The sequence below is a fragment of the Anabrus simplex genome, chromosome 2 (assembly GCF_040414725.1).
Source record: "Anabrus simplex isolate iqAnaSimp1 chromosome 2, ASM4041472v1, whole genome shotgun sequence".
NCBI classification, from domain to species: Eukaryota; Metazoa; Arthropoda; class Insecta; order Orthoptera; family Tettigoniidae; genus Anabrus; species Anabrus simplex.
This window is the reverse complement of record NC_090266.1, coordinates 1,149,859,874-1,149,883,490: the sequence shown is the minus strand read 5'-3', so window position 1 is coordinate 1,149,883,490 and position 23,617 is coordinate 1,149,859,874. Positions and strand designations below refer to the sequence as shown.

Below are 23,617 nucleotides of genomic sequence, written 5' to 3'. Positions count from 1 at the left end.
TCATTAGCTCCTCAACTTAGGATGGTGTCAGGAAAGGCGTCTGGCTGTAAATGAAGTGCCTGTGAAAATGAGAAACCACGGAAAACCATCTTCAGGGCTGTGGAATACATTTTCTTGTTATGTATTGAGGGCTCCTGAATGCAAGCTCACAGCCACATTGCTTGGTACTTTTATATTTAAAGCAAGTGTTGTTGCATAGCCTTGTTCTGATGCAGATATTTTTTCAGTTCGTTCACAACAGTTCTGAATATGTTGCTATCTAGTGAACAGGAACTTGTAAAAAAGGTGGGGGTTATTAGAAACTTGGCTGATTCACAATCAAAACTAAAGGAGAGCTGGCTCTGTACATCTTGCATATAACTAATAAGTCAATATACATGAAAAAAAAAAAAAAAGAACTTAACTTATATATTACATATAAGAGTGAGCATGCAACATACCATATTATCAATATATATTTTACACCCACACAGACACAGAATTATTTCAGTTCCACACCAAATGAGCCACTGCATTATGACCACCCTGACAAGGGAATATTTAGCTTGCTTGGAGAGGGAAGAGTTAACACATGACCTAATGGTAACATTGTATATACAGCTGTGAGTAGTGTCTCACATACAGAATGGGAAAAGTGTCCGACCTCTCCACGTTTGATAGAGAGCAAATTGTGATGGCACGACACCTTGGTACCAGCATCTCTGAACGGGCACCGCTTGTGGGCTGCTCCCATGCCACTGTTGTGAGCCATATAGAAAATGGTGCAACAATGGGCAAATAATGACTAGGTAGTTCAGCCATGTGTTGACAATGGCTCGTTAATACCAGAGGTCAACAGGCGCCGTCGCATTCCTCAGAGCGACTGTGGGGCCACGATTCAAGAAATCGCCAACAGGTGATGACCTGACCATAGCTTTCCAGCACAAGGTTAATTGAACACTGCTGCGTGTGGGACTGCGGAGTCCACGACCCAGTTATACTCCTATGCTGACTGCACTCCACTGAAAGCAGTGCATGAGGTGGGCACAAAATCATCTCCAATGGACTGTGGATAACTGGACAAGTTACCTGGTCTGATGAATCCACATTTCTTGTTCATCATGTCAATGGGCCGAACGCGTGTACGTGTTTCTTTTCCTCTTGTTTTTTCCTAGTGGTTTAACAACGCACTAACACACTAAAGTATTTCGGCGACGCAAGAATGGGAAAGGGTTAGGAGTGGGAAGAAAGTGGCCATGGCCTTAATTAAGGTACAGCCCCAGCATTTACCTGGTGTGAAAATGGGAAACCATGGAAAACTATCTTCAGGGCTGTCGACAGTGGGATTCAAACCCACCATCTCCTGAAAGCAAGCTCGCAGCTACACGAGTCTAACTGCATGGCCAACTTGCTTGGTGGATGGGGTAGGCGATGTTTTCATGGGACACACTGGTGACCTGAACAACCTGCATAAGCAGAAACGTATCAGGAAGAAGAAGAAGAAGAAGAAGAAGAAGAAGAAGAAGAAGAAGAAGAGACACTGGGGACCATTATTCTGGTACACCAATCCCTAACAGCTATCCAGTATCTGGACGTTATTGGGAACCAAGTCCATCCGTCCGTTTTAACAGTGTTTCTGATGGTGATGGTCACTTCCAACAGAAAAATGTGCCATGCCACACTGCCAGGATTGTGAAGGACAGATTCGAGGAACATGACAGTGAATTTGCTTAATGCCAAAATAGCCCCGATATAAACTCCATTGAACATTCATGGTTCAACTTAGAGAAGTGGGTTCGTGCTACATCACCACCGCCCAGCAATGTATGCCAACCGGAAGATCTGCTATTGTGCTTGTGGTACAAGATACGCCGCTACAGTTCTGCAGGCAAAAAAATGGTCTTACATTGTTTTAGGTAGGTGGTCGTGAGGTACTGGCTCATTGGTGTATTTCAATAACAGCAGTTTGCACCAAAACAATGCCAGTGAAACTCTCTAGGATCAAAACAATTCTGAAATTAGAATATAAGATTTGTAGCCTATAATGACTCCAAGTTTAGTAATTTTCTTGTGATTAAATTTTTTTGTTTATGCCAAAGTGTCATTCTCGTTAAAAATTTGTTGAGCTAGCAGGGTAGTGGGACAATCTATCACTGGGAGTGAATGTGTTAAGTTCCCTATAGTCAAAATATCCAATAATCTTGTAAATCTACCCAGCTGTACCATTCTTTATGAAATAATTTGATAATGTATAATAATGCTACTTCTTTCCATTAAATGCTTGAAAAATAGTTAAACAATGCCCTTGTCACTATAATTTTATATAAAGTATAGCCATATACAAAAGACTAAATGTAATGTAATTTTATTACCAGGCTATGGTGTTCAGTGTGCAACAATGAAGTCGCACCGTTACTCAAGCCTCAGAATATGCCAAATAAGAGTTGATTTACAATGATCAAAGTATAGCAGTACAAAAATGACAACCTCTGCAAGTAAAGGGAAAGTAAATCTCTTTATAACAAAGGTAATTACTTACAAAAAGAAACACTGATGGATCACTTTCTCTTCAACAGAAATGACTATGGATAGCACAATAAGAGTCTGGTCAATTGAAACCATATTCATTTAAATATCAGAATACAGTCATTAAGATTTTCAAAATAAATCATGAGAGCACGGCAAATTTCATGAGCAATTACAAAAGGAAAAAATAATCCAGTGGTTGCAGAATATACAATGTTTTAGATATCACAGTCAAAAGATAAAAGTTGTTTTATGAACTTCAGTTTTTCAAATAATGCACTCACAAAGATTCATGTCCATTATCCCTCGAGTGCCAGACAGGATAGAATAAATAATAGGAGTGTCTTTCCAGGGACACAAAACTCAAGGAATAAAAAAAATCATAATTGTATTATTATTATTATTATTATTATTATTATTATTATCGGTAAAATTTCTCCTCATAAAAAATGGGAATCGGAAATAATAATCATGGTGAGTGGCCTCCGAAGAGGCCTGGTGCAAGTATTTCGAGTTGATGCCGTGTAGGCAACCTGTGCGTCTATGAGGATGGATCCCACCTGTGGTGAATTCTAGTGATGAAGATGGCACACATACCCAGCCCCCAGACCATTGGAATTAACCAATGAAGATTAAAATCCCCGTTCCTGTCTGGAATCAAACCCGGGACCCCCTGCACCAAAGGTCAGCATGCTAACCATTTAGCCATTGAGCCGGACAAATTAGTGTCCTTGCTCTTTTCAGGCACACCACCACTGGAGGAGAGCTGCACAAACCATTTTAACCACATACCAGCCCCCACTGCCATACTTAGAGTTCTGGCAGTACTGGGAATTGAACCCAGGCCCCAGAGAACGGCAGCTAATGGTGTTAACCATTATGCTACGGAGGTGGACGGAATCAGAAGTAAGCAATTATTACTTCTTAAAATCATGCCATAATATTCCTGTTTTTCAGAACACAAAAATCAAAATATATGATTTAATCTTTTGTAGTATAGGCAAACTTACCTAAATGTCAGTCACGGCATGGATTACTCTCAACATAAATGGCTGAACTAATAACAATGTGGCAACACAATCAGCAATATTATATACAAAGGGATGAATTATATTAAAAGGACATTATTTCGCTTTAGCTGTGCTGACCATTTTGAATGGGTGAAGGCTTAAATTAATCACAAAAGAGTAGATATATCATTGGTTGTTTCACAATATTGTCAAATAACATAAATTCATGTTTCACAGAACCAAAGCAGAATGTCTTAATATAAGATTACAACCATTTTGATGGCGATGATCAGTACAAACCACATTAAAAATAAAAACGTTGTGTACATTTGTAGCTGAATATTTCACCATTTTAAACTTAATCCAGACGATACAGGATTCATTCACTCAGTGAGCAATGTGATGCACAGAGCATGTAACATATCATAATTTTATTAATTTTAACAAACATTTTAAGCGTTAGTAGACTAGTTATTAAAAATCTTATTTGAAAAATGAAGTTAGTGGAAGGCATAAGAACAAAGCAAGCATTTTTGTCATAAATCTATTATCAATGTCTGGTACTCAAATGTTGATCAACACACAATGTGAGGAGATATAATATCCATTACTTTTGCATAAACTGATACACACTATTTTGCATGTGATTTTAAAAAAATATATATTTCTGTTCCTGTAACATCTAATAATATAAGCACAAATCCTGGCCTTTTAAGAAAGAGTACAATACACTTAAATAGTAGCATTTTAAAACATTAAATCTGATCTGACTTATAGCTTCAAAATTCAAACATGTTTAAGCTATCTCATTACACTTGTAAAGCATCTTTCGTTCTACGTTGTTGAGAAGTAACTACAGTTTGCTTGAATATAAATAATATACCATAAATATAATTACTATAACAGCATATATAGGTCAACTTTTAAAATATTAAAATTAAATTACTGCTGGTAAAGAATCTATTTAGCATATAAGCTCAAGCCCAATCTGATACAGTAATTTCCATAATATTCTCATAAAAGAAGATATTTTACAATTGTCTTTAAACAAGTCTGAAATCTGTATAAAACAGAATAAAGAAGAAAAACTCCTGACATACTATTGTAAAATTACATGAAAAAATAATAATGCTGAATCATTATAGTGTTTGCATTTCAACTGAGCTGTTCAGAAAAAGATATATTTCTGGGAATAGTCATTTTGTGCTATAGCTGTCTTAGATGAGGACCAATAGCAAGCAATGTTTGACTCTGTAAAATGCTTTAATTTCAAAGTATGAAAAGAAGTAACTACTCTTTCTATAAAATACATTAATTCTGGAGCAAACTAAGTAGGGCAAAGTAAATTCTACTATCAGAAACCACCATTGTTGGTGAACGTAATGTTGGCACATTCAAACCATTTTTACACATACATATAAATGAAATATTGTAAGTCCGAATATAGGCCTACATAGAACTTAAAAATCACACCATTTGATATGCTTGCACTCTACTTGGGCTTGAGCCTTTAGATATCAAAATACTGTTTGTAATATGGGGTAATGCATAGCATTACAGAAAATAAATTAATAACATGCTTTATGACATAAATATGTTTAAAGTCTACAGCTCTCAAATTTTCATTACAATATCACTAACAAAAATCATCACAGTTCTATGTGCAACCTTTCCTTTTCCTTCGTTTCATCTTGTGCAAGAAGAAGCAACCAGGAAAGATCCATCTTCATTTTGAGTGTTTGAACATCCCTTTCTTCGAGCTCTTGGAGTCTCCAGGCTACAACAATAAAACTGTACTGTAATACGAAACAGGAAATAAAACATACTTGAAAACTGAATATCTAGTGAATTACAAGGTGCAAAAAGGGCCCATTTGCAAAACATTTAAAATATTATTCTGTTATATTAAGTAGTAGCTGAACTGTTGTACAGAAAGTACAACATTTAGATATAATTCTTTTCCCAGTTGATTTCTTCAAGGAAAGGAATGGACATGTGTATCTTGTACAATTAATCTCATTTTGTTACGCTAGAGTTTGATGTTATGACTGAACTGAATTAAGAACAATGAGCTCCTATCCAAGTATTCACTATCATTCTATTGGAATTTGCATGGAAATCATTGATGATGATGATGATGATGATGCTTGTTGTTTAAAGGGGCCTAACATCTAGTTCATCGGCCCCTAATTGTACGAAATGTAATGACGAAATAAAAGTCCAAAATCCTCCACTGACCAGAATTCAAAATGTGAAGACGAAGAATGAATGGATGGATATGAATTTAAAACGATCAGAGGATCCGACGCGCGGTGCCTCACATTCACAGAAACTGACGTAAAATAATAGCCGTACTGACCAAGGGATTGCTTCTAAAGCACAGTAATGAATCGATGATGCTTGCAGTCTAAAGGGGTCCAAAATCCAAGTTATAGGCCCCTCATAATGGTACTTATCGCTAGGAAAGTAGAACCATGGTATTTGGCATGGTGCAGTACTAATCAAAAGTAGCGTAGACTCGTGGTATTCCCATATTATGGTACTACTCACAGGTAATGAAATTTGCACATGTAATACAGACCTATGGTTTTTTGCACATTGCGGTGCCATTTTCAGCCAACGCAAACCTATGGTGTACATCACATAAGTGTACTAACCACAGGGACTCGTACTATCCCATGGTGTTCCTCATATAGTGGGTACTGATCATAGGCAAGCCAGAACCATGGTGTCGCTTATATAGTGGTACTAATCACAAACCTATTTGGTACCCAACATAGTGGTACTACGCTCAAGTAAAAGCGATCCATGGTGTTCCCCGCGTGGTGGTACTAATCACAAGTAGTTTCATGGTTCTAATATAATCATCCCTTGGTCGCCCCTTTTAGTCGCCTCTTACGACAGGGAGGGGATACAGTGGGTGTATTCTTCGTCTGGGTCCCCCACCCACAGGGGGTTACATGGAAATCAAACACCATGAAAATGAGTATTATCTGGTTCGGTTTTTCTGCTACTGAATGGTCATATGATGTAGAAAGTTAAAGGATTCAAGTATCGAACCAATCGATTTCCCAGTAAGACAAGACTTCTGTAATTGGTACCTGATAAATCACCCCTTTTATGCAGAGCATAGTGAGGCCTTGTTAATTTTGAGTGAGGGAAATAAAGAGATCTGTGTCAAGATTGAAAAACATCTATCAACTGTTGTACCAGTTCGGGAGAGCGTAAGCATGAGCACAGTTCTTTATAGGATGCAAAGTCACATTTGGACAAGAGGGCAAGTAGTCTTATTATTCTTCTTCTTCTTCTTCTTATTATTATTATTATTATTATTATTATTATATACTGAATACATCCAGTGTATACTTCTTTTGAGAGAGAGAAGGGTGGGTTAAGGTAGGGAGGGACCACCTATCATTTGAACACTCTTAAATGACAACCAACTGTGTTGCTACCTTGATCATAGAAGGTAACCTACGCTACACAGTCGGTCATTTCTATATACAGAGCTGAATGGAAAAATACTGTTTATCTCATTGATGACAGCGATGATGATGATGATGATTGTTGTTGTTTAAAGGGGCCTAACAGCTAGGTCATCAGCCCCCAATGGTACGAGGTGAACGAAACGAAAATTAAAAGTTCAATATTTATCCACTGACTAGAATCTAAAATGGATGATGATGAAAAAATGATTGTGAAACAAAACAATCAGTGGATCCAATTCGCAATGCCTTCATTACGGGGATGATACTCATGGCATTTCTTGTATGCTGGTACTAATCACAGGTAATGTAGACCCATGGTGTTTCTCACAAAGTGGTACTACTCATAGCTACCATAGACCCATTCTGAACACAGTGGAACTGACCAGTAGAATACACACGATGACCATTATCACAAACAACATCCAAAACCGTAGTGTTTCTTGCATAATGGTACTGCTCCTATGTAATGTAGACCCATAGTATTCCCCGCAAGGTGGTACTGGTCGCAAGTAATGTAAATCCATGGTGTTCCACACGCTGTGGTACTAATCACAAGTATCCTCATGGTTCTAATTTCATCATCCCTTGGTCGTCCCTTTTAGTCGCCTCTTATGACAGGCAGGGGATACCGTGGGTGTATTCTTTGTCTGCGACCCCCACCCACAGGGGGTACTATTTATCTCATTAAGACGTATCTTCCCATCTGCCTAAACAGCCTTACAGTAATGACTCAGCATAAGGACTTCCACTGCAGGTGTCATTAATATGCTGTCAATATAGAAAGCTGTCCGACTCGTTGGCTGAATGGTCAGTGTACTGGCCTTCGGTTCAGAGGGTCCCGGGTTCGATTCCCGGCCGGGTCGGGGATTTTAACCTTCATTGGTTAATTCCAATGGCCTGGGGGCTGGGTGTTTGTGCTGTCCCCAACATCCCTGCAAATCACACACCACACATAACACTATCCTCCATCACAATAACACGCAGTTACCTACACATGGCAGATGCCGGCCACCCTCATCGAAGGGTCTGCCTTACAAGGGCTGCACTCGGCTAGAAATAGCCACACGAAATTATTATTATAATATAGAAAGCTCAGTAGCAGGGATTCGGGGATTATCACTCTCAAATAAAACAAACCAACTATGAGAAACAGATTTGAGGAAGGCTAGTTCTAGATTTAGAACCAGATTCTTTTGTCAGATTTGATATCATAATGTTGCTTAGAATACAACTCAATTTAAAATTCAGCAAAATCTGTAATGAGGGAATGGATTGAAAAAATGGGCACTACTCACTGTGACATGAATATACTAGATTGCATAAACTCATGTCTACTAAATACTGTATTTCATAGATGCTGGTGATGATAGTGTTTCAAATCACATTTCTGGACATCAAAGGCAAACTATAGGAAGTGACATTTTACTAACTTTACAGGAGAGCAGATAGAAGCTGCTGAGGAGCATATTTCGCTACTTTCAAGACAGCTCGAACTGACAGATCTGACCATGGTAAACTATCGTAAGAATCAATACGATGAGGGGTGCGGTGGACAGCATAAGGCTGAACTGTTGTATGATCATTTACCATTGTTTATGACTTGGTTCTCCTTGCACGTAGGATAGTATCACACAGGTAGTCCGACTCGTTGGCTGAATGGTCAGGGACTGGCCTTTGGTTCAGAGGGTCCCGGGTTCGATTCCCGGACGGGTCAGGGATTTTAACCTTCATTGGTTAATTCCAATGGCCTGGGGGCTGGGTGTTTGTGCTGTCCCCAACATCCCTGCAACTCACACACCACACATAACACTATCCTCCACCACAATAACACACAGTTACCTACACATGGCAGATGCCGCCCACCCTCATCGGAGGGTCTGCCATACAAGGGCTGCACTCGGCTAGAAATAGCCACACAAAATTATTATTATCACATAGGTTATCTTCATTCCTGTGAAACATACACGTACAATAGTGTACTCATAAGGGGACAAGACCAAAACAAGTCACATACTCAAAATTGTCGTTCTTGCATTTACAATAGTTTACCTTTGACGTCCAGATCTATGCAGTAGGATCAAAAATTAAGGAACTGTGTACAGACGGTTAACCAAGAGCATGTATTTAAAGTAACAGTGTCCGAAATATACACTATCATCTCTTCCCTTCATAATCAAAATGATTTGAAAGTGAATGACACAAGTAGAAGAAACAAACCTGGATTTTCAAGAGCAGTATGCAAACATTAAACTTTGTCAGCATTTGGAAAAAGAACCTTTGGAGATTTTCCCATGGCTAATGGCAATATATGGTGACCATGATAAGAGATCAACAGTGTTTGAGTTGCTCACCGTTTTAAAGATTGCCAAATATATACATATTTGGATTTGCAGATAATTGTCCATTTGAAATTAATTCCTGAGGGTTAAACGGTAAACAGGGAGCTCTATCAGGATATTTTAAATCCACTGTAAGCGTCCTGAGATGTGGCAAAGTGCTCAACGGTACCTTCTTGACAAAAATGTACTTGCACATTGGACTTTACAGTTCATGGAGTTTCTATCATGGAACTACCGTGCATCAACATCCAATCCACTCACTTGGCACCCTGCGACTGTTATCTCTTTCTAAGGATGAAAGAAACATCTGAAGAGAAGTAATTTTGCATCAATAAACAGGGTAAAAGTAGCATTGTATTAGTTACTGCAGGAGGATGCAAAATAAAGGTTACAGAAGCTTTAACCCTTTCCACTTGAATTATTTGTAAGTCCTGATTTCTCCCAACTCATATTTATTTCTGTCAGCATTCTTCATATTTTAAAACCTGGTATTAAGTACTGGTTATAACAATATATACAGGAAGGAACTACAAAATTAATGAATGTATTGTATTTACATGACACAAATCAAGTTTTTCACTTTCTTAACGGTATGTCTTGAGTGTGTGTGGAAGCGTTCAAAGCAAATGCCTGGATGGAGCCCTGCTTGCTTATCCAACCAGTCTTCACTAAAATATTCCTGCATTTCTGCCTTACTGTTTTCCCCATGTTGATAATTACACCAATAAATGCCTTCAGCTCTTCTAAAGTCACAGCTTTCCAAGAAAACCAGATAGATCACTTCTGAAGTGGAGTATTTTGCTGTATTTTCATTTCAGCAAATTTGTTTGTCTCATGGACAATAGAGGTTATAAACTGATCAGTAAAAAACTGCTGCCAGTACTCTAGTTCTATTTTAGGTCTATTGCCACAACTCATGAATCACTGACTAATCTGTAAGGAAATTTGGTTAATCCTGCATCACCCTTTCTCCACGATCTCCAAGGTATGTTTGAAGTCAGCAATGTATGAGTGGGACCACGATTTCTTGCGATGCTGATACAATATCGTCATTTGAATCACTAATGGATATATCACTTTCAACGCCAGATTCAAAATTTTCATCACTTTCATGGTCTCTATAACATCAAAATCAGCCGAAAGAGACGCAAGAATCTCTTCTTCGGTCAGACTGTGTGCTGCTTTCAATTGTCAAGGAAACGGAGCAATTTTACCAAGCAATGAGAAACCAAAACACACATATTTATTTCGGTTTCTACAAGGGACCAGCACTTAAGAAATGAAGTAAAAAAACCCTGGCATCCCAGGTAACTTAGCAACGAGCAGCGAAACATTGTGTCCACTCAGGGTCGACACACGAGCGGAAAGGGTTAATAATGTTGCAAAAAATGTATAGTTGCCCAAGGAGATTACTTTAAAAGGGGTTATGCGCCGGTGTTTTAAAATGCTCATGGTAAAGAATTAAATGGTAAGTCCCTGAATTTCTGCTTCTTCCTACAAATTAGAATCTCACTGTGGTACAGGGTGGTACACAAAATAAGTCACCATCTGTTTCTTACATAACTTATCAGTTGCACGAGAAATCCCGTTGAGCATCTCAACAGCAGTAGCAGCAGAGCATGGAGAAACAAATGAGTGATGAAATGATGTGTAATTCACGGTACTGTTGCTAGGAGACTAGTGTTTACAACAATGACAGACAAGGGAAAACCGACGATTCAGCAATGATCATCAGTTGCGTTACTCTTTCACGAAACGAAAAGCTTTCTTGTGACCCAGGAGTATTTTCGACAACAGTTTAACATATATGGGCCCCTTGCAAGAGAATCATTCACAGGCTGTCTGAGATATTTGTACAGTAAGGAACAATATTGGAACAGACCTCAACCGAAGCCTGTTTGTTCACCAGAGACTACTGAAGCAGTACAAGTTGCTATATACAGAAGCCATGGCAAATCATGTAGAAAGGCAGCAGTACATCTGGGAATATCCAGACGCTCCATTCAACAAATTCTTAAAAGTAACCTCCATATGTACCCGTACAAGATGACTTCTGCACAGAAATTCACTGATGAACACAAGTGGCTGAGACTACTATTTGCTCACTGGGTGGAGGATAGACAAACTCCAAACAGTTTGGTTTTTTGACAAGGCGCATTTTCATTTGGACAGTGAGGTTAACAAACAGACTCTATGCTTTTGGGCTACTGAAAATCCACAAGTGCTTCATGAACGACAACAATATGCTCCGAGGATTACAGTGTCGGCCACAATTTCCAGTCATGGACTTGCTGGACCTTTTTCTTTGAAGAAACTGTGAACAGTGAAAGTTATCTGAGCATGCTTCGCAATAACTTTGTTCCAAAGCTTCTTGCTACTGCATTGCCCTTCAACATACAGTTGTTCATGCAAGATGGAGCAAGGCCACAAACTACAAACATTGTGTTGGATTTTGTTCAATATGCAAGTCACTTCACTCAGGCTTCCAAGTCATTTCAATGACAGAGTATTTTGGCCCCTCCAGAGTCTAGACCTCAACCCATGTGAATTTTTTCTTTGGAGGTACCTAAAGGAAAATATTTCTTCGAAACGTCCACACGATTTAATGGAGCTCAGAAGACTTATTCTTCAAGCTTGCAGTGAAATCTCGGAAGATATTTGCCATAGGGTAATTGCTATCATCAGTGTTCATTTGAAGGAAGTTAGAAATTGAAACGATGGTCATATTGAGGATGTGCTGAGTTAGAACAATCGTCCACAGTGTGTTTTTCATTGTAGTATTGTCCCCGTCAAATTTGGCGATTTTGAGAATATTTCCAACAAGCTAATATTAAAAGTTTTATTGTTGGCCAGGAGCTGTAATTTGTCATTTGGGAAGTAGTCAGTGAGCTCCGAACCAGTTTTTTTCTTTATTCAGAGGGGCGATGCATTGATCCAGCCTCGACAAGGCCAAGGTAAATCACGTGACGAGTCCATGTGCTGTCTTGCCACGCACGAACGACTGACAGCCGGTTTCCAGAACAGTCAGAGCCAATTACAAGTGACCTAACAACCAATTACTGTCTTCGTAGAGTACACGCCTCCCAAGCCAAGGATATAACAAGCCTTGTTCCGAGTAAATCACTCTCTATGCTGTTCTACTCTATGCTGCTTTGTGCTACGCTGCTGCTCTTGGATGTTTAATTCTCTGCTGTGCGACGCTACGTTACTCGACCACGTGGGAAAATAACTTTGCAGTCTAAGCAGACGCCTGTTCTGCCACAATTTAGTGGAATAGTTAACTAACTCCTATGGAGTAAAATTCTACTTAAGAACCAAGTTATGGGTGACTATCTAGGAGAATATTCAGAATTCTCCGTGTGTTTGTGCATATTTTAACGTTTGCCATCTCAGTTACAGTTTACACATCCAGAACGCAACAGAAGTCATCCTGAAGGTCGCTGTGCGTCAAGATGAATAATTCCTCAAGAATCTACATCTCAACTTCATCGTGGGACGTCTGCTGCCGTGACTCCATGGATTTCTAAAATGTGAGGCGTATCTGGTCAAGTGAAGGTGACTGACCGGGAAATGCTGGAATGATTGACTACTACCTGGGATCGAACCTCATCTAAAACTTGAGCACCATTTAACAATTTTATTTCTGTCTCATCTTTTGTAAAATCGTAGATCTATTAGTTTTGTTGTAGTTAGAAACATTTCATTTTTCCATTTCTTGAGGTGTCGTGGTAGACGAGTGTCATGTGTGTGAATGAAATTGGAATCTATTAGAGTAGATGTGTAGTTTGTCTGAATGATTTCCCGTGCATATGAGCTAGGTATTTAAAAATCACTGACCACGCGATAAACCTTATTTCTTTGTAATGTTGAAATTAATCGGACTTGAATTAACGTGTACAACTTGTGAGATAGGGTCGAACCTAGTGTCTTTTTAAGATCACTTGTTTTCTTTAGGATCGAGTCATCTAATTTTACGATATTTCATGAGGATTGGTAGATGTAATAATCACATGAATAACAATAAAATTAACTCAAGATCGGGTAAAAGAGAATTAAACGCTCATGAGCCATAAATTATCTTAAATTCCTTATATGTGAGATTTAATGTGCTCTGTTCATGAAGTGTCTGGAATATCGCAAATCCTGCGGGATATTTATTATGTAATTGAGCAATTGAATAATTTATTGTGATAATTGACTTGTTCTTGTGTCATTGGGAGCACATGGGAACCTATTGTAAGTGGAGCACGTGTTGCGTGTGTATTTCACGGATAGGGAATAATAATAATGCGATCGAGGCTCACAAATGCGGTAGTTGCGACTTGGAACAAATGTGATAGTAGTGATTATGGATTTTATCGGAATCTTCAATTATAATTCCAAAATTTAGATGAATCTCCATCGTTGTGAGAAGAATATTTCAACCTAAGTGATATCCCTAACTTCGATCACTAGTCATTATTGATAAAAGAGTAATCTCCATGCACGAATTTATCTTCTACTGAATGTTGACATGACCATGCTTAAAAATTAAGAATAAACTTATAAGGACAGGATTCGATGTAAATAATGTATATAAAATATGTGTTTCCCAGTATGAATGAATATGTGTGTGTGTGTGTAAATATGAGCATTTTCCTTGTATCTTGATTGTTCCATTTGATTTTATCTGGTCGTGTACTTGTGGCGATGCAGATTATCGTTGTGCGCCACCTTGAGAAGTTATTTTTGAGCCCTTAAGGGAAAATTTAATAAGTTTAAGTCGAGGAAGACTAGGAAAGGATTTTATTTGTTAATTAGTGTGATTTAAAAGGAAAGATCATCTCGTTCTTTTCGCAAAGGCAAGCGATTTGTAAAGTAAATTATTATTTAATTAGCTCACACGTGGATAACAAAATTTTCCAACAGATTTATATTTAAATTTTGAAACATTTTTTAAATTAATTTGAAATGTGAATGCCATGCAAATATCAGAATTAAATGTTCACAAACGGCATAGTTATCTTGAATTCTGGTGATAATGAGTCACAATTAATTGGAGAATAATTATTTAATGTGTAAATGATAATTGCCATGTGGATCATGCAGTGAGATTCATTAATTAGGAACACGATTGTGTGATGGTAAAGAACATGTTGATCAAACAAGGCTAGAGATTATTATTAATAATAATAATAATAATAATAATAATAATAATAATAATAATAATAATAATAACAACAACAACAACAACAAAAATTAATTAATTAGGAAATTCCGAAATAAATTTTAAATTTTATTAAACTTGTACTGGTGTAGTGACAAATGACATATACTTTAAACGTAAAAATTTATTAGAATTCAGCTTAAACCACGTGTTGAGACTACTGTTAATTCATGAAGCCTTTAACTACTTTTGTTATGGAACTATAAGCGAGACAGCTGTCTAATTGTTTTGTAAAACACTTTTGTTAAAGTTTTGAATTCTTTCAGCCAGATATTTAATTTTAAAAGGCAGCAAAGGCCTAATTTTTCTTTGATTTTCATTCCAGAATAATAAGGCTGGACTTCGGAACACGTGTGTTTCTCAAACTGCGGAAGAAAGGAATATTATGAAAGTTCATTATAAACAAACCCACCAAGGATATTTTTCTTTTTGTGATATGCTTATGTCAATAAATGTCAGAGTGTTGTTTTAAAATTTATTATTTTTGCCTGGTCATCAACCCCTTTCCCTTAAATGCCTCTAGAAAACTATAGCCATGAACGAACGGTCCCCCTTGGGATCTCTCGCTCACTGGCTGGGCTTAGCTAGGCAATAATGGGGGCAGTATATGTTTGAGTTCGTACTGACAAAGTTTTTATTCAACAACAAAATGGCAACTCATTTCATGCGTCATCCTGTAGCAAAGTAGACTGTTCAGCCAGTGTCTCAACACCGAAAGTCTAGTAGCCGTAAATAACTCGAATCCCTAAAGGGGCCAACGGATGAGTCCCTTTAAAGGGGGCAATGGTCCCCTGGGTGGAGAAATTGCCACTTGAATCCATAAAGCAGCATGTCTCCATGTTAGGGGTGGCTGCGGCTCCAATATGAGGCAGCAGCTGTAAAGGAGAATGGCTGAGGCGGATGATCACTTGGGCGACAATGGCAAGGACAACTGCATAGGAGAAGGTAATGGTAAACCACCCCTGTATCAATGGCCCGAAGGTGGAAGAGGAGAGTATCCCACCAGCGGAAGTGACCAAAAATTTAGGGAGTCAATCTGAATTAAATCCAGGGCAGTGAAAGCTCTTTAAACAGTAGGGAAAGCAGTCTGCCTGGGAAAAGAGAAATCCAAAATCAGAGCTCAGCTCCATGATCACCCACCATGGTTCTAACTCTGTGGGAGCCTAGCTCCCTCTACTACCTTCTCAGCAATTGATCCAGCACTATGGAAAAAAGTACAAGATGAAAATAGTACCTGTGACGGTTGCACTTGCCTGTCCACGTCATCGGGAGCATCCGCCTGATTGTTGTGCTCTACCTATCAATGTCAGCTTACCCAAAGATCTCTAGAATTTTTGAGAAAGCTCTCAACTTCTCTCATACCAGAACACATGATGTCACTAGCCCTATTTAAAGCCTCATCTACTCGTCACCAGGATCTAGTGTATGAATGAACTTGTGAATAGAAAGGTGGCCGAGTAACAGGGGTAAGTATTTCCTTTATATTCTAGGATGGGATATTTTAATTTATTTTGGGCTTAATCTATGCAAGTCGGCTATAGATTCGTCTTACAACAAGAATGAATCTATGAACATTCAAAATATTTATTTTTATTGCAAATGCTGATTGTATTTTATCTCATTATTATCACTGTTTTTGTGTATATTTTTCATCCCTGTGTTATTTCAAGCTGAAGATAACCTAGGTCAAAACATGTCCTACTATGTAGCTTTTTAACAATAATAATGTTATTTGTTTTATGCCCCACTAACTACCCTTTTACGGTTTTCGGAGATGCCGAGGTGCCGGAATTTAGTCCCGCAGGAGTTCTTTTACGTGCCAGTAAATCTACCGACACGAGGCTGACGTATATGAGCACCTTCAAATACCACCGGACTGAGCCAGGATCGAACCTGCCAAGGTGGGGTCAGAAGGCCATGTAGCTTTTTAGACAGCCATCTAGTAAATGGCAAATTTGTACTGAATAGGTGGACGTAATACAATTAAATTATTGTTAGAATTTAATCTTAGATATTCCATACTGTGCAACTGGATGATTCACAGTTATACATTTTGTCACCAAGAGGTGATGTTTGTATAACTTGTTCAGAGGAAGGAAATGAACTTTTATTAGAGATATTAAAACTGAGACACATGAAATCCTTGTTGATGTAAAACTCTTCTGCAATATAGGCACCGTTCCTCCTCCGAGTTTTCCCTGGATAGGTGCTTTTCACGTTTTAATTGCATGTTCCTATGTCATCTCTCAGTTTGATTTGAATATCAATTATATGTCCGGCTCCATGGCTAAATGGTTAGCGTGCCGGCCTTTGGTCACAGGGATCCCGGGTTCGATTCCTGGCAGGGTCGGGAATTTTAACCAAAATCGGTTAATTTCGCAGGCATGGGGGCTGGGTTTATGTGTCGTCTTCATCATCATTTCATCTTCATCACGACGCGCAGGTCACCTACGGGTGTCAAATCAGAAGACCTGCATCTGGCGAGCTGAACTTGTCCTCGGACACTCCCAGCACTAAAAGCCATACGCCATTTCATTTCATCAATTATATGATGCTACCAAAGTGTGACATCTTACCGTTCCACCTGGAGTAAGTACGGAATGTTCCAGGGAAAAGTTACAATTAAGGTAGCTGTCAAAGATATTTGAAAAAACCCTTATGATTAGATTAAATTATTATTAAGGGGTGGCGGCGCACTTGCGGTGACTGTAATGATAATTTTTATATTTGCTAGTTGCTTTACGTCACACCGACACAGACAGGTCTTATGGCGACGATGGGAGAGGGAAGGGCTATGAGTGGGAAGGAAGCGGATCTCCCGAATACTGAATACTGGCCGCACTTAAGGGATATAATGAGAAAATAAGGGTGAGAATAATTGTTGGTCCAAGCTTCACTGAGTGGTTATAAAATAATCATGCTCGGGCAAAAAACATGATGAAATCTCAATGGGAGATAGTGCCAATTTTTGCCTCATTGGACTAAATTTTTTCTTTTGTGTTATGTTATTTATTAAGTGAATAATTTAATCTTGACCCGTGGTTTATTTGCTGATGTATTAATGAATTGGATGGAATCTGTAATGAGAAAATAAGGGTTAGGGTAATTGTTGATCCATGCTTCACTGAGTGGATCAGGGATCAAACCACTGAACAACAAATCCTATCCTCTCATGGCAAGGAATTAATTCTCCATTAGGATTGTTCCATATTGCATCATTATTTGTTACAGCATTTAGTAGTAACTAGTGCAAGCATAACTCAAATAATGCAGTGATTTATCTTTCAATTCCTCATTCTTCACTCTTCTAAATTAACCCCTCAGCAACGGGAAACATTGTATGCAAAAAACATTTCAGTGTCGCTTTATCCAGCGGACGGAGGCAATTCAGGTGTGAGCACTTAGAAAATGCAGAGATATCTTTAAAAATTCACTGTTACAACAGTTTAGCTCAGATTATTTTCAAACTTTTACAGTAGAGACTCAAAAGAATATACTTTAGATTCAATAACGTTATATTTACCTTATCATCTACTAATGGAAAAGCGACCTTCCACATTTTACATGGAATGAATGCGACGTTCTTGTATTTGCATAGGTTGTTTCACACTGCAATTAACACTAGTGTAATTGTCGCCTTGGAAACTGAGTGGAAGACCCGGGAACAATATTTCAAAGATTCATTTAGCACAACTCCCAGGTTAATGGGACGATTAGTTCATAAGAAAGACGGCATGTACTTTGGCGTGTTTTGTCGTCCATTACTTGGTCGCACGCACCATTTGCTTCCATTCCTTATGTTATGTGTACTGTCACTTCGCTCAGTTCAGTCTGGTGTAGTGCTGTTATAATCTGATTTATCCAAACTTAATCACTTGTCTTTCATTTAAACTGCACCATGCCATGCTTCTGCGCTGCGCAATATCATATTTCAGAGTCACAGCGAGTCAAGTAATTACGAACCATAAGAAGTTTCAAGGTGTTGAAAGAATTATACAAATCCTCACCAGATGATGTCAACATGCATATCAGTGGAAAGATGGTCGTTTATATGATCAATCTACATAAAGAAATGCCATATAATGATACATACAACCGCTAGAATGCAGCAAAAATTTAAGCCTATATGCTCCCCAGAGGAAAGACGTCAGACTATTTTAAATTCTTTAGGAAAACAAAGAAACACGATTTGGGCTGAGTCAAACATTAACGGAAGGCAGAGATCATCACATTCAAAGATATACAGTTTCCATCTTAACAACTTTAAAACTTTACAAGCTAGAACAAACGGAAGTTAGGCCTACAGGGGTCTATACCACGCATGGAGGTTGGCAGCATGTGAAGAAAAGGAGGTTATGTGACGTAAGGAGGTCAGCGTCAAGGGGTTAAATCATGTATCAGTGAAACACAACAATTCAAATTCCACTAATTACATAATTTATGAATTAACTAATGCTCATTAAACATCACCTAAATCATTCCAAAAAAATTTATACTAAATAATAATAATAATAATAATAATAATAATAATAATAATAATAATAATAATAATAATAATAATAATATAAAAGTGTGATTTGATAGAATCTGATGATGTTCTTTTAAGAACAAAACGTATTATTCTGTTTTAATTAATGGTATCTTATTCAGGTATGATCTGTTATTAAATGTTTTGTTTTTTCAGGTATTTTCTAAATTTATTTCATCCTGAATTAGTTTCAACAAAATGAAGAACCTCACAGAGATTTCTATTTTTTAGGTTCTTTCTTGCTTATATCAAAAGGACAGTAGTGACTTGGTCCGTTTTACAAATAGATCATTCAGTTGCTCACATCCACAGGAATTATCTCCTTACCATCCTGCATGTGCCCCTGGGTGGTGCTAGCTAGAAACATTATTATAGGTGAACTACACAAGATGAAGTGTGTATACTATGACAAAAATGCCAGAAAATAATATAGTCTTTTCAGAAAACAACTGCATGATTGATACTGACATCTTCAACATCCAGAAGATGCACGCTGAAGATGAACAGAGTCTCCAAAGAAGAACACACATACCAGGATACACACTAGTCAAAGCCATCCACGACCCACAATATGGAATAGCCACCTATGCCAAGTCAGCTTGATGACAGTGCAAGTGATTGAGTCTGCTGAGGAAGACCATATCTTCACAATAGCAATTCTGATTAGTAGTTTAAAAATCATCAGTTTGTACAAGTACCCCTGTGTTACATTTAACCACCCCAGTATCTACAAAGGAGGCTTCAACAGTCATCACATGAACTCGTAATATGACACTGTGGATGATAACAGGATGGTATTGCTTAAGTGAGCAGAAATATCCAATATGCACCTAGTCTTCTTTACAAAAGACAAAAGCACATTCCATTCTGCACGCTGAGGAAGAGATTACAACCCAAACTTAGCATTTATGTCCAAAGATCATATAGAGGAACCTCTACTGTATTTACCAAACGTACTGTTCTACCCAACTTCCAGAATAGCCAACACCGATTTGTCCTGGTGGAATTTGGTCTGAAAATGTTCTTGGTGAAATCAATTCCCTTACCAAGGTGGAGTTTTCAATGTACTTATAGAGATGGATTCTGCAATCAAGCAGTTGAAAACTGACAAGGCAGCTGGCCCAGATAGCAACTATAATGAATTTATTGGGAATATGGGTCCATACAGTATATGATTGCTTTCTTCTCTCTTCACTTATATTCTTGAAAAGAACAAACTGTTCAAAGCTACTGTTTAATAACACTTCTCAGTTGCACCTGTGAATTTGTGGAATGAGTCGTCCTTACCACAAGGGCACCGTTCAACGAGGCTGCTACCCCACCTGAACAAGCTCGCTTCAGAAAAGGACGTATCTGCACTAACCAAGTTCTTGCCCTTACACAGATACTGAAGCAGGTTTTCAAAAGCTGCTAAAATCAATAGCCATCCTATTGACCAGACAACTGCTTATCACACTGTTTGGAGAGACGGGTTGATATACAAAATAAACTGCTGCAAGTTGTCCCTACCAAAACGTCTCTTATTTCCTTCTTGCAAATCACGTATTATACAGCATACAAAAGCTCAAGTACAGTCCTTTTCCTAAATATCTAAGAGCCACTCAGGAAAGAACCCTGATCTACAAAGTGAACCTCATCAAGCTTTCTCTTAGAGTTACTGCAAGAAAGAAAATACTGCATAATCTTAGCGATACTTCCCGGGGAGCCTCTCCTGATTGTCTGTATCTAAGTGGTATCAGCCTTGTCTACTCAGCTGCTGAGTACCGTGTACCCGTGTGGCGGAAAGCATACACATTCAGACAACAGATCTGAAGTTAAATGATACAATGCACTGCATCATAGATGCTGTGAAGTCAACCCCACCTCATTACTGGCTATCTGTGCTGAGCCACATACCTCCACTAAATCTGAGGAGGCGTCTCCGAAAACCGTAAAAGAGTAGTTAGTGGGACGTAAAACAAGTAACATTATTATTATTAAATCTGAGGAAGAAACAAGTGCTAGTGAGGGAAGCTAAGTTGATCTGGGTGTCACCTTCTTTGTCATTCAACCATTAATTCTGCCATCTATTATAAAGTTGACTGATTGAGGAGACCACCTGTATCACTGCAGGAAAACTCACTGAGGATGGGTTTGATTTAAATCAAAGCTAGAAGGATGAGTGGTCTACAAAAACATTGGGAACATGTGCCCAATCCTTGGATATTACAAAAAAGCCAATGAGTTTTGACCTCCCAAGAAAACTTGGGTGCTGCCCCAACAGGCTTATTACCGAACATGGCTGCTGCAAATACTTCCAGCAAAAGTGGGGCTGGTTCAGCCCAGCAGCATGTGACTGTGATCTGGAGGAGCAGACTATTGAACACCTACCTTATCAAGCGTTACACTCTCTGTTCTTACCCTCGAAGCCCTAATAACCTATTCAGTCTGACCTCTGACACAATCAGATAGCTGCAGAATGTGGACCTTAACATACAGTTTTGTAGTTTATATATTCTATGTAATCATTACATGATTGAATAAATTCAGTTTTTTTTTTTTTAATTTTGTGTGGCTATTTCTAGCCGAGTGCAGCCCTTGTAACGCAGACCCTCCAATGAGGGTGGGCGGCATCTGCAATGTGTAGGGAACTGCGTGTTATTGTGGTGGAGGATAGTGTTAAGTGTGGTGTGCGAGTTGCAGAGATGTTAGGGACACTACAAACACCCAGCCCGCGGGCCACTAGAATTAACCAATGAAGGTTAAAATCCCCGACCCGGCCGGGAATCGAACCCGGGACCCTCTGAACCGAAGGCCAGTACGCTGACCATTCAGCCAACGAGTCAGAATAAATTCAGTTAATAACCTATTTTAGATATTTTGCACGTATTTTTCAATAAATTCTTCAACCTGCAAATTTTTCTCGTTACCCCAGGCTCTTTTGAAGATTGGAATACTTTTACTCCACCTGTTCCATTAGATTTCATTCAGCAACATTGTGCATAACATAAAAAGTAAAACTGAATTAAATAAATTATTCAGTTAACTCACCATAAGCCTAGGTCCAAATAGCATTCTTGCCTTGTCCTCTTCCTGAGGTGAAGCACCTTCATCAGCTGAACCACGATTCATTTTAATTTGCAACTTCTGCTTGATTGCCTACAAAAACAAGATGCAAGATGTCACAGAAAAGTAAAATGCAAGGACAGGGCTACAGCTATTAATAGAATACTTGTATTCTAGCAGATCAGTAAGTCTGCGGTACTAAGGAGGATTTCAAGTATCTATTTACATCATTAGCTATTTATTTTCATTAAGCTGTCCAGATTCTGAATAAAATAATCCATACACGTATGCTTACCCACTTTTCAGTAATACTGATAACCTCCATTTTCCCTGGAGTTGTGACACAGGCTTGTTATGGGGGACAGGTATGTCTAAGCCCATGTACCTCGCAACTAACTGAGAGTCTTCGGACCTGATTTGGTTTCATGCTCATGGAGATGATGATGACGATGATGATGATTATGATATTTCTACATTCCACTAACTACTTTTTACCGGTTTTGGAGATGTCAAGGTGCCAAAATTTTGTCTCGCAAGAGTTCTTTTACATACCAATAAATCTACCGACATGAGGCTGATGTATTTTAGCAACTTCAAATGCCACCGGACTGAGCCAGGATTGAACCTGCCAAGCTGGGGTCAGAAGGCCAGTGCCTCAACCGTCTGAGCCACTCAGCCCAGCTCATGGAGCTGTACAGGAAGAATCTGCCATCTAAGAGAGGTCAGGCTCGCATTCTAGGCTTCATGTAATCCTCTACCAAAGGAATTCCTCTGAATACTGTAACTGCAATGCAGTGCTGACAAACCTAGAGCATCATTTTCATAGCAAATGAATAGGTAATTTACAGAAACAATAATCCACAGCAACCCAACAACAGTTACATCTTGGTATTCTGGTGGTAAAGGTAAACTGATCAAGATATGTAGTGATCCATCATGTGCAATCCTGCCAATCTCATTCCATATCGTGACACTACCATTTCCATAATGCTCCCATGCAGGGGTGAACCTATCCCTCGTTCTCTCAATCAAAAGCAAAACACAAAAGTGACTCACTTAAGCAAGCATCTGAAATACACTCTTAGACAGATAAAGATGTAAAAACTAAAATTTATTTTTCTTGTTCAAATCCATTATTGGCATGTCTTTCATGTCCTTACTTAGATAAATCTTTCTCTGTCTTTTCAATTTTCAGCTCTATGTTTTAGGTCATTTTGCTGGAGATAATAAGAGTCACCAGAAAATAAAACACAGGCCCACTACTGATGTCTTTATACACTACTCACTGGCATAAAAAGAGGCTCATTTCAAATTTTTTAAACTATGTTATATTATTTACCTGAAACCTTTGGTTTTTAATTTATTACACAACATACTGTATTGACTGTGCCCTGTGTACATCATTCTCAGTGTCAAAGGTCAGGTATTTTTTGTGTCAGAAACATCTTGTACATGTTGTACACAATCATGTAATACCTTGAAACACCAAAGGTATG

The 23,617-nt window shown here is 38.5% G+C and overlaps 1 protein-coding gene across 1 annotated transcript in view; it reads right to left on the bottom strand.

Moving 5' to 3' along the window:
* Window positions 1-1,720: 1,720 nt before the first annotated feature.
* Window positions 1,721-23,617, bottom strand: part of hob (hobbit) — a 460,559-nt gene continuing 438,662 nt past the window's right edge. Inside the window, exons 38-39 of the mRNA XM_067142110.2 lie at window positions 22,107-22,214; window positions 1,721-5,292 (exon numbers count right to left, since the gene is read on the bottom strand). Of these exons, the coding sequence (XP_066998211.2) occupies window positions 5,242-5,292; window positions 22,107-22,214 (159 nt within the window). The 3' untranslated portion in view covers window positions 1,721-5,241. The remainder of the gene's footprint in view (window positions 5,293-22,106; window positions 22,215-23,617) is intronic.